The 15,683-nt window shown below is 36.8% G+C and overlaps 1 protein-coding gene across 50 annotated transcripts in view; it reads right to left on the bottom strand.

Moving 5' to 3' along the window:
- The window catches only part of SCAPER (S-phase cyclin A associated protein in the ER), a 550,606-nt gene that overhangs the window by 274,198 nt on the left and 260,725 nt on the right, over positions 1–15,683 (bottom strand). For all 50 annotated transcript variants that reach the window (XM_078333930.1, XM_078333946.1, XM_078333966.1 and 47 more), the window contains one exon: positions 12,031–12,096. In XM_078333930.1, coding sequence (XP_078190056.1) covers positions 12,031–12,096 — 66 coding nt within the window. The remainder of the gene's footprint in view (positions 1–12,030; positions 12,097–15,683) is intronic.

The raw sequence follows: 15,683 nt of genomic DNA, 5'->3' as shown, positions 1-15,683 counted from the left end.
TATGAAAAAAACTGCATCAACGAATGGGCAAAATAACCAGCTAGAATCTGATCTTTAATGGAAAGATCAGATTCATACATAACAATATTAATCTTAAATGTAAATGGGCTAAATGCCCCAATCAAAAGACAGAGACTGGATAAAGAGTCAAGACCCATCAGTGTGCTGTATTCGGGAGACCCATCTCACATGCAAAGACACACATGGGCTCAAAATAAAGAAACAAAGAAATATTTACCAAAAAAAAAAAAGCAAGTAGAATTTTTTGTTTTTGTTTTTGTTTTTTGGGGGGAGGCATTTATCTTGCTTGGTGTTCTCTTATTCTCTAAATTTCCTAGATCTAGGATTTGGTGCCTGTCACTAATTTGAGGGAAATTCTCAGTCATCGTTGTTTCAAATACTGCTTTTGTTCCTCCTCACTTTCTTTTCCTTTCTGGTATCCCAATTACATGTATGTTATACCTTTTTGTAGTTGTCTCACAGTTTCAGATATTGTTCACTTTTCCCCCAATCTTCTTTAAATTGCTTTTCAATTTTGAAAGTTACTATTGTCATATCCTCAAGCTGAGATTATTTCCTCAGCTATCTGCTCTACTAATGAGCCTGTCAATAGCACTGTTCACTTGTTATTGTGCTTTTAAATTCTGGCATTTCTTTTTATTCTTTCATAAATTTTGGGCTGGGCACAATGGCTCTCACCTAAAATCCTAGTGTCTTGGGAGGCTGAGGCAAGAGGATCGCTTGAGGCCAGGAACTCAAGATCAGCCTGCACAACATTATAGTGAGATCTTGTCTCAAAAAAAAAAAAAATAAAAAAATAACTGGGGGTGGTGGTGTGTGCCTGTAGTCCTAACTACTCAGGAGGCTGAGCTGGGAGTCACCTGAGCCCAGGTGGTTGAGCTTACAACCAACTGGACTTCAGCCTTGGCATCAGAATGAGACCTTTGATTAAAAGGTCTCACTTAAAAAAAAAAATAATACTTTTAACCTCCCAGCTTCTATCAGCCATCTGTCATCGCATGTTGTCCACTTTTCCCATTAATGCCCTAGTGTATAATTCATAGTTGTTTAAATTTTTGATGTGGTAATTCCAACATTTCTGCTGTATCTGATTCTGGATCTGATGCTAATCCAGTCTCCTCAAATTGCATTTTCTGCCTTTTAGTATATCCTGTCAGTTTTTTTTTAAAGATGGACATGATGTACTGGGAAAACAGAACTATAGTAGTAAATAAGCCTTTAGTAAAATCATGGTAAGACATGAAAGGAGGGTAAATGTTCTATAGTTCTATGATTAGGTCTCACTCTTTTGGCTTGCCTGTGCAGTTGGACTGTGACTTTCACCAATACTTTTCATTTAAGGGGAACAGCATGGCTGATGCACATAGAGAAGTTAGGTTTTCCCATTTCACCAGTTAGAATAGGCTATGATAAAACCCCAGAAAGTTAGGCTCTGGTGAAACAGTTTTTCTTTCCTGAGGGTAGGCCTTGTAAGAATGGAATGCTCTGACATATTTCAAAATAATTACTTTCCCCCTCCCATGATGCCACTGTGGTGCCCAGCAGCCTACTCTATAGAGGACCCCAGCAGCCTCTGCAACTGAGAAAACCAAGTGCCAGCATAGCACTGTGCTCCCACTCCTAGCTTTCAGCATCAGTGACCCCACAGCTTATGTCTTCCTAAACCCCAGATGTGTGAATCACCCACCATCCTCTATACTGTAATGGCACTCCAGCCAGCACCACCAAGCATGTCCCTCAAGAAACCCAGCATGACTATCACACATGAGTCCACAATCAGCCCCAGACCTCAAGCAAAACAGAAAGCTTTCCTCCAAGATTAGGAACAAGGCAAAGATGCCTACTGTCGCCACTGCTACTGGAGTTCTGGAACTCCTACCTAGAGCAATTAAGCATGAAAAGTAAATAAAATGCATCCAATTCGGAAAAGAAGTAAAATGACAGGAGATAATAAAATCACAAACAAAGAAAACCCTAAAGATTCTACAAAAGAGTCCTGATAGTATAATACACAAATTCAGTAAAGTTGTAGAATACAAAATCAACATATAAGAGTGACTAGTATTTCTATATACAAACAACGAACCATCTAAAAGGGAAATTGGGAAAACAATTCCATTTATATTAACAACAAGAAAAACAAAAAAATCACTTAGTAATTAACTAAAAAGGTGAAAGATTTATACACTAAAAATTATAAAACACTAATTAAGAAAATTTTAAAAGACATAGATAAATGGATAGATACCCCATGTTCACAGATTGTAGGAATACTGTTAAACTGATTATAATACCGAAAGTGATCTACATATTCAGTGCAACCCCTATCAAAATTCCAAAAGCATTTCTACAGAAACACAAATAACAATCCTAAAATACAAATGGAACAACAACATTTCCCAAATAGCTAAAGCAATCTTGAGCAAAAAGAACAAAACTGGAGGCATCACACTTCCTGATATTACATTACAAAACTACAGTAATCAAAACAGTATGATAGTGGCATAAAAAATAGACCTACGAACAAATAGAATAGAATAGAGAATCCATAAATAAGCCCACAAATTTAGAGTCAACTGATCTTTGACAAGGGCAACAAGAACATGCAATGGAGACAGAAAAGTCTCTTCAAAAAATGGTGCTAGGAAAATGGAGTATCCTTATGCAAAAAAATGAAATTGAACACCTGTCTCATAAAATACACAAAAAACCTCAAAACAGATTTTAAAAAAAGTAAGACTCAAAACTATAAAACCCTTAGAAGAAAACATAAGAAAAAAATGGAAAAGAACGTGATAAATTCCTGGACACATACACTTTCCCAAGACTGAACAAGAAAGAAACTGAATCCCTGAACAAACCAATAATGAGTTCTGAAATTGAGGCAGTAATAGCCTACCATCTAAAGAAACGCCCAGGACCAGGAGGATTCAGAGCTCAAGTCTACCAGATATACAAAGAAGAACTGGTAGTATTCCTACTGAAACTCTAGCAAAAAACTGAGGAGGAGGAACTACGCCTTAACATATTGTGTAAGGCCAGCATCATCTTGATGCCAAAATCTGGCAGATACAACAAAAAAATAAAACTTCAGGCAAACATCCTCGATGAACATTGATGCAAATATCCAAAATGAAATACTGGTAAACCAAAGTCAGTAGGACATCGAAAAGCTTATCCACCATGATCAAGTAGGCTTCAACCCCTGGATGCAAGGTTGGTTCAACAAAGCAAGTCAATTAATGCGATTCATCACATAAACAGAACTAAAGTCAAAAATCACATGATTACCCCAAAAGATGCAGAAAAGGCAAAAGCCTTTTAAAATTTAACATCCATTCATGTTAAAAACTCTCAATAAATAGGTATTAAAGGAACATACCTCAAAATAAAAAGAGCTATCTATGACAAGCTCACAGCCAACATTATACTAAATGGGCAAAACCAGGAAGTAGATCCCTTGAAAACTGGCACAAGACAAGGATGCCCTCTCTCACCACTCCTATTCAGCACAGTACTAGAAGTTCTGGCTAGGGCAATCAGACAAGAGAAAGAAAGAAAGAATGTTCAAATATGAAGAGAGGAGAAATTCAAACTATCCCTGTTTGCAGATGACATGATTCTGTATTTAGAAAATCCCAGACTCCACCCAAAAAGCTTTTTTTCTTTTTTTTTTTTGAGACAGTGTCTCACTCTGGTTGCCCAGGCTGGAGTGCAGTAGTGCAATCTCAGCTCATTACAGCCTTGACTTCTCAGTGTTAGGTGATTCTCCCACTTCAGCCTCCCGAGTAGCTGGGACTACAGGTGCAAGCCACCATATCTGGCTGATTTTTTGTATTTTTAGTAGAGATAGAGTTTTACTATGTAGCTCAGGCTGGCCTTGAACTGAACTCAAGCAATCCACTGTCGTGGCCTACCAGAGTGTTGTGATTACAGGGATGAGCCACTGTGCCCAGCCCTCCAAAAGCTTCTTGAGCTATAAAATAGCTGCAGCAAAATCTCAGGATACAAAATCAATGTGAAAAATCACTGGCATTCCTATACATCAACAGTCAAGCTGAGAGCCAAATCAGGAACTAACTCCCATTCCATATTGCCACAAAAAGAATAAAATACCCCAAAACACAGCTAACTAGGGAGGTAACAGAGCTCTACAAGGAGAACTACAAAACACTGCTCAAAGAAATGATAGACGACACAAGCAAATGGAAAAACACTCTATACTCATGCAATAGGAAGACTCAATAGCATGAAAATGGCCATAATGCTCAAAGCAATTTATTAGATTCAATTATTCCCATTAAATTAACATTGACATTCTTCATAGAACTAGAAAAAAAATTTTTTTAACTCATATGGAACCAAAAAAGAGCCCAAATAGCCAAAGCAATCCTAAGCAAAAAGAATAAAGTTGGAGGCATCATACTACTGGACTTCAAACTATATTATAGGGCTACAGTAACCAAAATAGCATGGTACTGGTATAATAACAGACATGTAGACCAATGGAACAGAATTGAGAGCCCAGAAATAAGGCCACACCCCTACAATTATCTGATCTTTGACAAACCTGACAAAAGCAAGCAATGGGAAAAGAATTCCCATTCGATAAATGGTGTGGTGATAACTGGCTAGCCATATGCAGAAGATTAAAACTTGGATCTTTTCCTTATACCATATACAAAAATTAAATCAAGATGGTTTAAGATTTAAATGCAAAACCCAAAACTATAAAAACCCTAGAAGACAACCTAGGCAGTACCATTCAGGACACAGGCATGGGGAAATATTTCATGATGAAGACACCAAAAGCACTTGCAACAAAAGCTAACACTGACAAATGGGATCTAATTAAACTAAAGGGCTTCTGAACAGCAAAAGAAACTATCAACAGGATAAACAAACAACAGAATGGAAGAAAAGTTTTGAAAACCATGCATCCAACAAAGATCTTATATCCAGCATCTACAGTGAATTTAAACAAATTTACAAGAAAAGAACAACCCCATTGAAAAGTAGGCAAAGGACATGAACAGATATTTTTCTAAAGAAGAAATACATATGGCCAACAATCACGAAAAAAAGCTCCACATCGGTGGTCACTAGAGAAATGCAAATCAAAACACTAGAGAAATGCAAATCCACACCATAATGAGATACCATGTGATACCAGTTAAAATGGCTATGATTTAAAAGTCAAAAAATAATAGTTCCAGCTACTCGGGAGGCTGACGTGGGAGGATCCCTTGAGCCCAGTAGGTGAAGGTTGCAGTGAACCAAGATCGTGCCACTACACTCTAACTGGGGTGAGAGAGTGAGACTCTGTCAAAAAAAAGAAAAAAGTGATACCAATCATTCTCATTCTTTTCTAAAATATTAAAGAGAAGGGAATACTTCCTAACATTTTATGAGACTAACATTATCAAAGTCAGTAAAACATACAAAATAAAACCACATACTAGTATCTCTTGTGAACACTAATATGAAAATCCTCAAGGAAATACTTCCAGAACTCAACAGCATATTAAAAGAATTATATACCATGATCAAGAAGGATTTATTACTCAAATTCAAGGATGGTTCAATATACGAAAAAAAATGAATGTAATACAGCATGTTAACATAATTAAGGGGTAAAATCCATATGATCATCTTAAGAATTAAAGGGGGAAAAAAAGCACATGATCATCTCAACTAATGCAGAAAAAGCATCTGATGAAATTCAACACCCTTTCATGATAAAAAACACTCAACAAACTAGGAATAGAAGAAAACTACCCACAAACAACAACATAATAAAAACCACACATGAAAAACCCACAATGAACATCACACTCAACTGTGAAAGACTAATTTTCCTCTAAGATCAGGAACAAGGCATGATGCCTGCTTTCATCACTGCCATTCAACATAATTCTGGAAATTCTAGCCGGAGAAATTAGACAAGAAAAAAAATAATAAAAGGCATCAAAACTGGAAAGGAAAAAGGGAAATTATTTCTGTTCACAGATAATATGATGCTATATGTAGAAAATGCTAAAGAATCTAAAAAAAAAGTGTTACAACTAAAAAAAAACAAATTCAGCAAAGTAGCAGGACATAGTCAAGATAAAAATAAATTGCATTTCTATATACTAACAATGAACTATCTGAAAAAAATTAAGAAAACAATTCTTAATTGAGAATAAAATATTAGATATTAACCAAGGAGGTGACAGACTTGTATAATAAAAATAACAAAATATTGCTGAAAGATATTAAAGAAGACATAAGCAAATGAAAACACATCCCATTTTCATGGATTGAAAGACTTAATATTGTTAAAATGTCCATATTACCCAAAGTGATCTATACGTTCAATGCAATCACTATCCAAATCCCAATCATGCTTTCTGGATAAATAGAAAAAACCATCCTAAAGTTCATATGGAATCTCAAGGGATTCCTGAACAGTCAAAACAATCTTGAAAAAGAACTAAACTGGAAAGCTCACACTTTTTGATTTCAAAATTTACTACAAAACTGTATGGGACTGACAAAAGACGGACATAAAGACCAATGGAATAGACTAAGGCCTTCCCACCCCCAACAACCCTTGCATATATAATCTAATGACTTTTGATAAGAATGCCAAGATACTACATGGAGAAAGGGAAGTCTTTTCAGCAAATGGTGATGAAAAAACTGTTTATTCACATACAGAATGTAGGTGGACCCTTACCTATCACCATACATAAAAATTAACTCAAAAATGGATGTAAGACCTAAGGACATAAAACGCAGATAAAAACATACGGTACAGGCTTTACAACAATGGATTTAGCAATAATTTATTGGATATGACAACCAAAAGCACGGCCAACAAAAAATACACAAATTGGACTTCCTAAGTGTTTTAAAAATTTGTGCATTAAAAGACACTATTAGCAAAATAAAAAAGCAAAATTAAAAAAGATTAGGAGAAAATGTCTGCAAATTATATATCCAGTAAGAGGTTAATATAGAGAATATATACAGAATTCCTAAAACTCAACAAGTATAAAAACAACCGGTTCAAAAATTAGCAAAGTACTTGAATAGATATTTCTCTAAAGACTATTCAAATGAGGCCAGGCGCAATGGCTCACACCTGTAAATCCCAGCACTTTGGGAGGCCAAGATGAGCGGGTCACAAGGTCAGGAGGTCAAGACATGGTGAAACCCTGTCTCTATTAAAAATACAAATGATTAGCCAGGCATGGTGGGACACACCTGTAATCCCAGCTACTCAGGAGGCCGAGGCAGGAAAATCACTTGAACCGGGAAGGGGAGACTGCAGTGAGCCAAAATCCTACGATTGCACTCAAGCAGGTGACAGAGCAAGACGTCGTCTCAAAAAAAAAAAAAGTCCAAAAAGCACATGAAAAGATGTCCAATGTCACTAATTATCAGGCAAATACAATCCAAAACCAAAATGAGATACTATCTCAACTATATGGATGGCTAGTACCACCCCCCCACCCCGGAAAAAGCAGAAAATAACAAGTACTGGTGAGTACGCTGAAATATTGTTACTCTTGTGCGCAGTTGGTAAGAATGTAAAAAATGGTATAGCTACTGTGGAAAACAGTATGCTGGTTCCTCAATGTATTATATTCAAAATAGATTTGCAATGTGATCTAGCAATTCCACTTCTGGAAATATACAGAAAAGAATTAAAAGCAGGGACTCAAAGAGATATTTGTACACCCATGTTCATAGCAGTATTATTAATAATTGCTAAATAGTGGAAGCAATCCAAATGTCTAATAACAGATTAATGGATAAGCAACACATACAGTGGAGTAATATTCAGCCCTAAAAAGGACAAATATTCTTATCCTTGGTGCAACATGGATATCATGATAAATGAAATAAGCCTATCACAAAAAGACAAATACTGTATGTTTATACTTACATGAATTACCCAGAGTAGTCAAAATCATAATGATAGAAAGCAGAATGGTGGTTGCCAAGTGCTAGGGACAGGAGGTATGGGAAATTATTGTTTAATGGGTACAGTTTCAGTTTTGCAAGATGAACATAGTTCTGGAGCTGGATGATGTAACAGCTACACAGCAATATGAATGTACTTCACATCACTGAACTGTATTAATAATGAGTAAGATAGTAAATTTTATGTTATGTGTATTTCATCACCATTTAAAAAATTTTTTAAAAGTACATTAATAGCCATCTATGTCTCCTAGATATAGTATAGATATGAAGTATCAATCACTTAATTTGCTTTCCTTGTTGATAAATAGAGTTTTTAGGAAGATGTGTATAGAAATTTGAATTTAAGTAGCATTACTACCCTTTAGGGCATCTATCATTTTAATGTATAAAACTCACACTGTATCAAAAATAAAAGTTTTTCAATCATCATAAGCATTTCCTCATAGCATTAAAATGTCTATAGATATAATTTTTTAAAATCCAATTAAGTAGTTTGGAATTTCAAAAGTAAAACAAATTGGGCCCTTTAAATTTATTTTTCCTTGTATTATCTGATCATACCCAATATTTTTTCCTACCACTGATTGATCTGGCTCACATTCATTTATACAACGTATTTGCATATAATATGAGCTCTTTATCATTTTTGTTGTAAATATCTCCACCCCTCTTTTTTCTTTATGGTCTTTGCCCAAGCATTAAGTTTTCACTTTGATACAGTCAATGATTAATCAGCAATTTAACTGCTAGAGTAAGAGTGAAATGAGTATTCATCAACATTTACTGGCTATTCTATCCTTTCACTAATGACGGGGAATTCCACTTTTGTCACTGTATCAGTAATTACTTGCTGTGAAACAAACTGCCTCAAAACTCAGTGTCTTAAAACAACTATCTATTTGCTTTCAGCGGTTTGATCTGGGCTCAGCTAGGTAACCCTTCTGGTTTCACCTAAGGTAACTTATGTGCGGAAGCACAGTAATTTGGTAGATTGGCTAGGTACTAACTGGTTCTGGATGGCCTTACTCCCTTGCCTAGGGTGTTTAGAAGGGACAGCCAGGACAACTGAGCTGTCCCTTCATGTGATTTCTCACTCACAAGGAGGCTGACCCAGGCTTCCTTACATGGCAGTTACAAAAGAATAAGAACATGCAGGTGAGAATGGAAGCCACAGACCCATGAGGCTAATGCTTGAAAGTCACATATCACTTCTACAGCTTTCAATGGACCAAAACAAGTCACAGGTCCAGAAGTTCAAGAGGAAGGGAAACAGAGTCCACTTCTTGATGGGAGCAACAGCAAAGTTATACTACAAAGGGGCATGTATTCAGAAATGGCTCGACTTCTTCTGGCCATCTTTGAAATACTATACCACAGTCATATATTAAATTTCCTCAAGTATTTAGAAGTATTTCTAGACTGTTTTAAAAAATCTCTTCCAGCTGGGTGCAGTGGCTCACATCTATAATCCCAGAACTCTGGGACACTAAGGTGGGCGGATAACTTGAGGTCAAGAGTTCTAGACCACCAGTCTGGCCAACATGGGTGAAACCCCTTGTCTACTAAAAATACAAAAATTAGTCACGTGTGGTAGCAGGTGCCTGTAATCCCAGCTACTTGGGAGGCTGAGGCACAAGAATTACTTGAATCCGGGAGGCAGAGGTTGCAGTGAGCTGAGATCGTGTCACTATACTCCAGCCTGGGTGATAGAGTGACACTTTCTCTCAAAAAAAGAAAAAAATCTCTTCCAACAATTTGTATTTTTATTCTTGTGTCAGTGAGTGCAGCTTTAAAATTTTTATTAAATATCTATTAGCTGAGTCGTATCTCATATTCCTTCTTTCAAAAATTCTTCCTAGAAATTCTCAGACTTTTCTATATTCTCTTTAGAGTGATTTCAGATCTATGGAAAAAAAAGGTTGCTATTTTACAGGAATTACAATACCTTTGTAGGAATATACTGTAACTTTTATCCAAGAGTATTATTTGTCTTTCTATTTATAAAAGTCTTTTATATCTCTTGTTAGCTTTCTAAGATTTTCTTTTAATAGATCCTTCACATTTCCTCTTACAGGTCGGGCATGGTGGCTCACACCTGTAATCCTAGCACTTTGGGAGGCTGAGGCGAGCAGATTGCCTGAGCACGGGAGTTTGAGACCAGCCTGGGCAAGAAGGTGAAATCCTGTCTCTACTAAAATACAAAACATTAGCTGGGCACGGTGGCTATGTGGGAGACTGAGGCACAAGAATTGCTAGAACCTGGGAAGTGGAGGTTGCGGCGAGCCGAGATCACGACAACGCCCTTCAGACTGGGTGACAGAGCAAAGACTCTGTCTTCCACACACACACATACATATACACACACACACACACACACACACACACACACGTTTTCTCTCAAATATTATACTTCTTTTTATTGCTATTGTAAATATATTTTCTAACTGGTTATCACAAAAGAAAGCTATTAATTTTTGTATGCTAGATATGCTGTTCTGTAGCTTCAGAACACTCTCTAGAGCTTAGTTTCCCTAATTACCCTTATAGAATTGTTGTCAGGAATGAGTTAGCACACACAGAGTCTAGCATAAGGTAATGGCTCAGGAAATGTTACCTACTGTTGTTATATTAATTTGGTACTCCACCATCCTACTGAACTGATTTCTCTTATTGCTTCTACTAGTTTTCACTCCATTCTCCTGGACTTTGTGATATATAGTATCTTCATAATCTTGATAATTTTCTTACTTTTTAAATGTTTTATATATATTTACCTTTAAATTGCAATGCCTAATACTTTCAGAACAATAATAAATAAAAGTAGTAAGCTGATGAGTGTCTTTTATAGGCAAGAATATGTCCACTGCAAATGCACATAACAGCTACATTAACCTTCTATAGCACAGCTACGCCAGCAAATGGTTATGGATATTCCTCAATTTGGGCACTTAAATTGTTTCTTGACTTTTTCACTGTGAAAAGTACCAGTAAGAGAGTCATCCATGCAAAATTAGTGCAAGAACCGAAAACCAAAATCTCATGTTCTCATTTAGAAGGGGGAGCTGAACAATGAGAACACACAAATAGAGAGAGGGGAATAACACACACCAGGGCCTGCGGGGGTGGGGAGGAGAGTGGAGGGGGAGCATCAGGACAAATAGCTAATGCACGCTGGGCTTAATACCTACGTGATGGGTTGATAGGTGCAGCAAATCACCATGGCACGTCTAGCTATGTAAAAAACCTGCACATCCTGCACATGTACCCCAGAACTTAAAATTAAAAAAAATTTTTTAAAGAGTCATTCATGTCTATAAATAATCTGAGCACATTTTGTCCTATTTCACTGAGTAGGCTTAGGTCCGAACAGGACTTCCTAATGCACACTGCTTTTCGACAAGACCAAACTAGTCTGTACTCCCTTCAATAGTGTATGTGAGTAGTTTTCTCACTGCAGCTCTACTGACAGTATTTTTGTTAATAGTGCCAAGGTTGAGAATCTCTGTTCTAACAGATCAGGTTCTGGCAAAGCAAGGCCATGCTGGTGCTTGCTCTGAGGAGATCACTTTAACGACTGTTCCTAGGGAGGGCCAGTCCATAAAGAGAAACAGAATTCTCTAAGGCTAATTCTCATGAGGTTTTAGATGAGAATTTAGACTTCACCACTGAGGTGTAAATGTAATGAAACAACAGCTAGGTAAACAAGCCATCATCATTTTGCTTCTCTTAACATTTTGGATGAGATAGTCTCTCTGTGAGGGTTGTCTTGTACACTGAATAATCTGTAGCAGAATCCTTGGCCCCCACCCACTTGATGCTAGCAGCCCCAAGTTGTGCTCACAAGAACTGTGCCCAGACATGGCCAAATATCCTCAGCAAACTCTCCTCTAGTTAGATACCACTGTGTTAAGAGAATGCTGTTCTAGAAATCAGAAAAAAACACCTCATTACAGATATAACATGATGGTTGATATATACTTTTACTACAAGCAGAGACTAAAGAAAGGGAGAACTAAAATGTAGAATACTCACTTTGCTTTATAAGGTGAATCAGAGCCAAAATTTTGGGTTTCCATTAAGCTCTCATATTCCTTAGCCCTAAAGAGAAAAAAAGTTTTAACAGTTATTTCACTGCTAATTTTTATAATAAACCAAAATGTTGGCTGTATTTTTCCCCTATTAAATTTAACACTCAGTCTATTAAATTTGGTGATTGAAGTGGTTGACTACGTATGTACCTCAAGAGTTATACAATGAAAAGATAAACAGAGGTAAAGAACAGTACCAGAAAAATGATCATTTAATTTTAGAAGTAATTAAAAGGACAGGGGAAATAACTTGACCAGATCCTCAAAGATTTGTTTTGAAATTTAGGATACTTCTCTGACACTTTCTAACTAGGCTCCAGCTTGCCTAAACTAGTAGGTGACAGTCATCAAGCAGGTCACTGATCTATGATAGCTCTCACTATAGCAACCCGTTAATGTTGAATTATTTTGTACATTGCTCTTTTTGGAGAAAAAAAGGAGGAAAATGCCAATTTAAATGTTAACTGCTCATCCAAAGGGTCCTGGTGTCAAAGAATTCATCCAGTGATCTATGAAAAAATTACCCACAAGTAAAACAATCTAGAGAGCAATGATAGGTGAAAAAAAATACTCCTACCTAAAAAAGTGAGAAGATGCAAATTATAATAGCCCTAATGAGAAAAAGAAGCAAACTAGACAGGTTATGCTTTGGAATAAAGAAATATCTAAATTGGAATGAAATATGAAATTATATATTTTTTCAACCTAAGTATGCTCACTGCCATCAGCCTAAATATTACAATTTTTAAAAATATAAAGATTTTTAAAAATATAAACATTTTGCAAATTGTAATGGAGAAATAACCACTAGGTAGCTGCAAGTAATTGTGACCTTATCTGAAAGGTGGGAAAAGTACCAATTATGCATGGTTGAATATGTTCCAAGCACTCTGCTGGCCGCTGTACATTCAATAATATCACATGTATCTAAAAATGCAATATGGTATTATCTCTATGATATGGTTTGGATATTTGTCCCCTCCAAATCTCATGCTGAAATATGATCCCCAATGTTGGAAGTAGAGCCCACTGAAAGGTGGCTGGATCATAGGGGTGGCTCTCTCATGAATAGCTTGGTGCTCTCCTTACAGGAATGAATAATAATGAGTTCATGTGATATCCAGTTATTTAAGAGTATGGCACCTCACCCTGTGAACTTTTATATGTCTCTTGGCTGATTGTATGTCTTCTTTTGAGAAGTGTCTGTTCATATCCTTTGGCCACCTTTTAATGGCTTTATTTGGTTTCTGCTTATTCAGTTGTCCAAGTTCCTTATAGATTCTGGATGTTAAACCTTCGGATGCATAGTTTGTGAAATATTTTCTCCCATTCCATAGGTTATCTGTTCACTCTGTTGATAGTTTCTTTTGCTGCACAGAAGCTCTCTAGTTTAATTAGGTCCCGCTTGTCAGTTTTTGTGTTTACTGCAATTGCTTTTAAGGACTTAGTCACAAATTCTTTGCCAAGGCCAATGTCCAGAAAGGTATTTCCTAGGCTTTCTTCTATGAATTTTATAGTTTAGAGGTCTTACCTTTAAATCTTTCATTCATCTTGAGTTATCTTCTGTATATGGTGAAATGTAAGGGTCTAATTTATTTCTTCTGCATATGGCTAGCCAGTTATCTTAGGACGATTTATTAAATAGGGAGTCCTTTCTTCATTGCTTATTTTTGTCAACTTTACCAAAAATCAGATGGCTATAGGTATGCTGCATTATTTCCGGGTTCTCTATTCTGTCCCACTGGTCTTACGTGTCTGTTTTTGTACCAGTATCATGCTGTCTTGGTTACTGTAGACTTACAGTATAGTTTGAAATTGGGTAATGTGATGCCTCCAGTTTTGTTCTTTTTACTTAGGATTGCTTTGGCTCTTCAGGCTCTTTCATGGCTCTATATGCCTTTTAAAATAGCTTTTCAAAATTTTGTAAAAAAAATGACATTGATAAACAAAGACCATACAATCATCTCAACATACGCAGAAGCTTTCAATAAAATCCAACATCCCTTCATGATCTAAAAAAGAAAAAAAACCCCAACAGACTAAGAATTGAAAAAACATATCTCAAAATAAAAAAAATTTTTAAAGCCATCTATGGCAACCCTATAGCCAATACCATAGTGGATGGGCAAAAGCTGGAAGCATTTCCCTGAAGAACAGAAACAAGACAAGAATGTCCACTTTCACCGTTCCTATAAAATGTACTGCAAGTCCTAGCCAGAGCAAATAGCAGGAAAAATAGAAGGCATTCAAATAGGAAAACAAGTCAAATTACCTCTCTTCACTGACAATATGATTCTATACCTAGAAAACTCTAAAGTCTCTGCTAAAAGGCTCCTAGAACTGATAGACGACTTCAGTCAAGTTTTAGGATACAAAATCAGTATACAAACATCAGTAGCATTTCTATACACCAATAATATTGAAAATGAGAGCGAAATCAGGAACACAACCCCATTTACAGTAGCCACATATACACAAAAATAAGATACCCAGGTATACATTTAAACCAAGGAGGTGAAACATCTCTACAAGCAGGACTATAAAACATTACTAAAATAAATCATATATGATACAAATAAATAAAAAAAATTCCATATGAGCTCAGGGATTAAAAGAATCAATATCATTAAAACAGCTGCCCAAAGTAACCTGCAGATTCTATGCTATTTCTAAAATTACTTTCATTTCTTTTTCACCTTCTGGGACATTGCAAATTTGAGTATTGTGTCACTTTATGATGTTGCCTATGTCACATAGGCTGTTTTTCAATTGTAAACAGCATCAGTGGTATCTGTGATTTCCTCGGTGACTTATATGGTAGGGTTATTAGTAAAGGCTGTGGTGAAGTCTTGCTGGGGACGGGGACACCTCAAGCCCCAGAAGTGGCAGCAATGGGCCACATGTACTTGTTCTTAGGCTCCACAGTGACACTGACACGGATGTTAGCAGGTCCAGCTGAACTGATTCTTGGGCCTCCAGGCAGCTTGCTCTGGTGACAGGGGTGGCAGCAATGGGCTAGTGAGTTCAATATCAATTATCAAACAGTGAACAGATATTTGTCCCCTCCAGATCTCATGTTGAAATGTGATCCCCAATGTGGGACGTGGGGCCTAACAAAAATGGCTGGATCATAGGGGTGGATCCCAGGCTCCCAGCTGATACCAGAAGAGCAGGCCACCTCACTTTCCACTCCTATCTTGCTTTAGGTCAGGGGTATCCAATCTTTTGGCTTCCCTGGCCACAACAGATGAAGAACTGTCTTGGGTCACACATAAAATACATGAACACTAACAATAGCTAATGAGCTTTTTAAAAAAAAAATCACATAAAAATCCTGTCATGTTTTAAAAAAGTCTGCGAATTTGTGTTGGGCCGCATTCAAAGCCATCCTGGGCCACATGCGGCCTGCAGGATGTGAGATGGACAAGCTTGCTTTAAGTGTTTTGTCACTTCTCGGTTGAATGCCAGTATTTTCGTAGATGATCTGTTCAAGGTGTGATTATCTACTCTCTCACTATCTTGGTTCTTTGCTGTGGAGGAGGCACACACTAGCTGCCTCTAGTCAGCCATCTGTAAGCACCTCTCATTTGATTCACT

This window comes from Callithrix jacchus, chromosome 8, assembly GCF_049354715.1.
Source record: "Callithrix jacchus isolate 240 chromosome 8, calJac240_pri, whole genome shotgun sequence".
Taxonomy (NCBI): domain Eukaryota; kingdom Metazoa; phylum Chordata; class Mammalia; order Primates; family Cebidae; genus Callithrix; species Callithrix jacchus.
The sequence above is the reverse complement of the archived record's forward strand: the minus strand, read 5'-3'. Positions and strand labels throughout refer to the sequence as shown.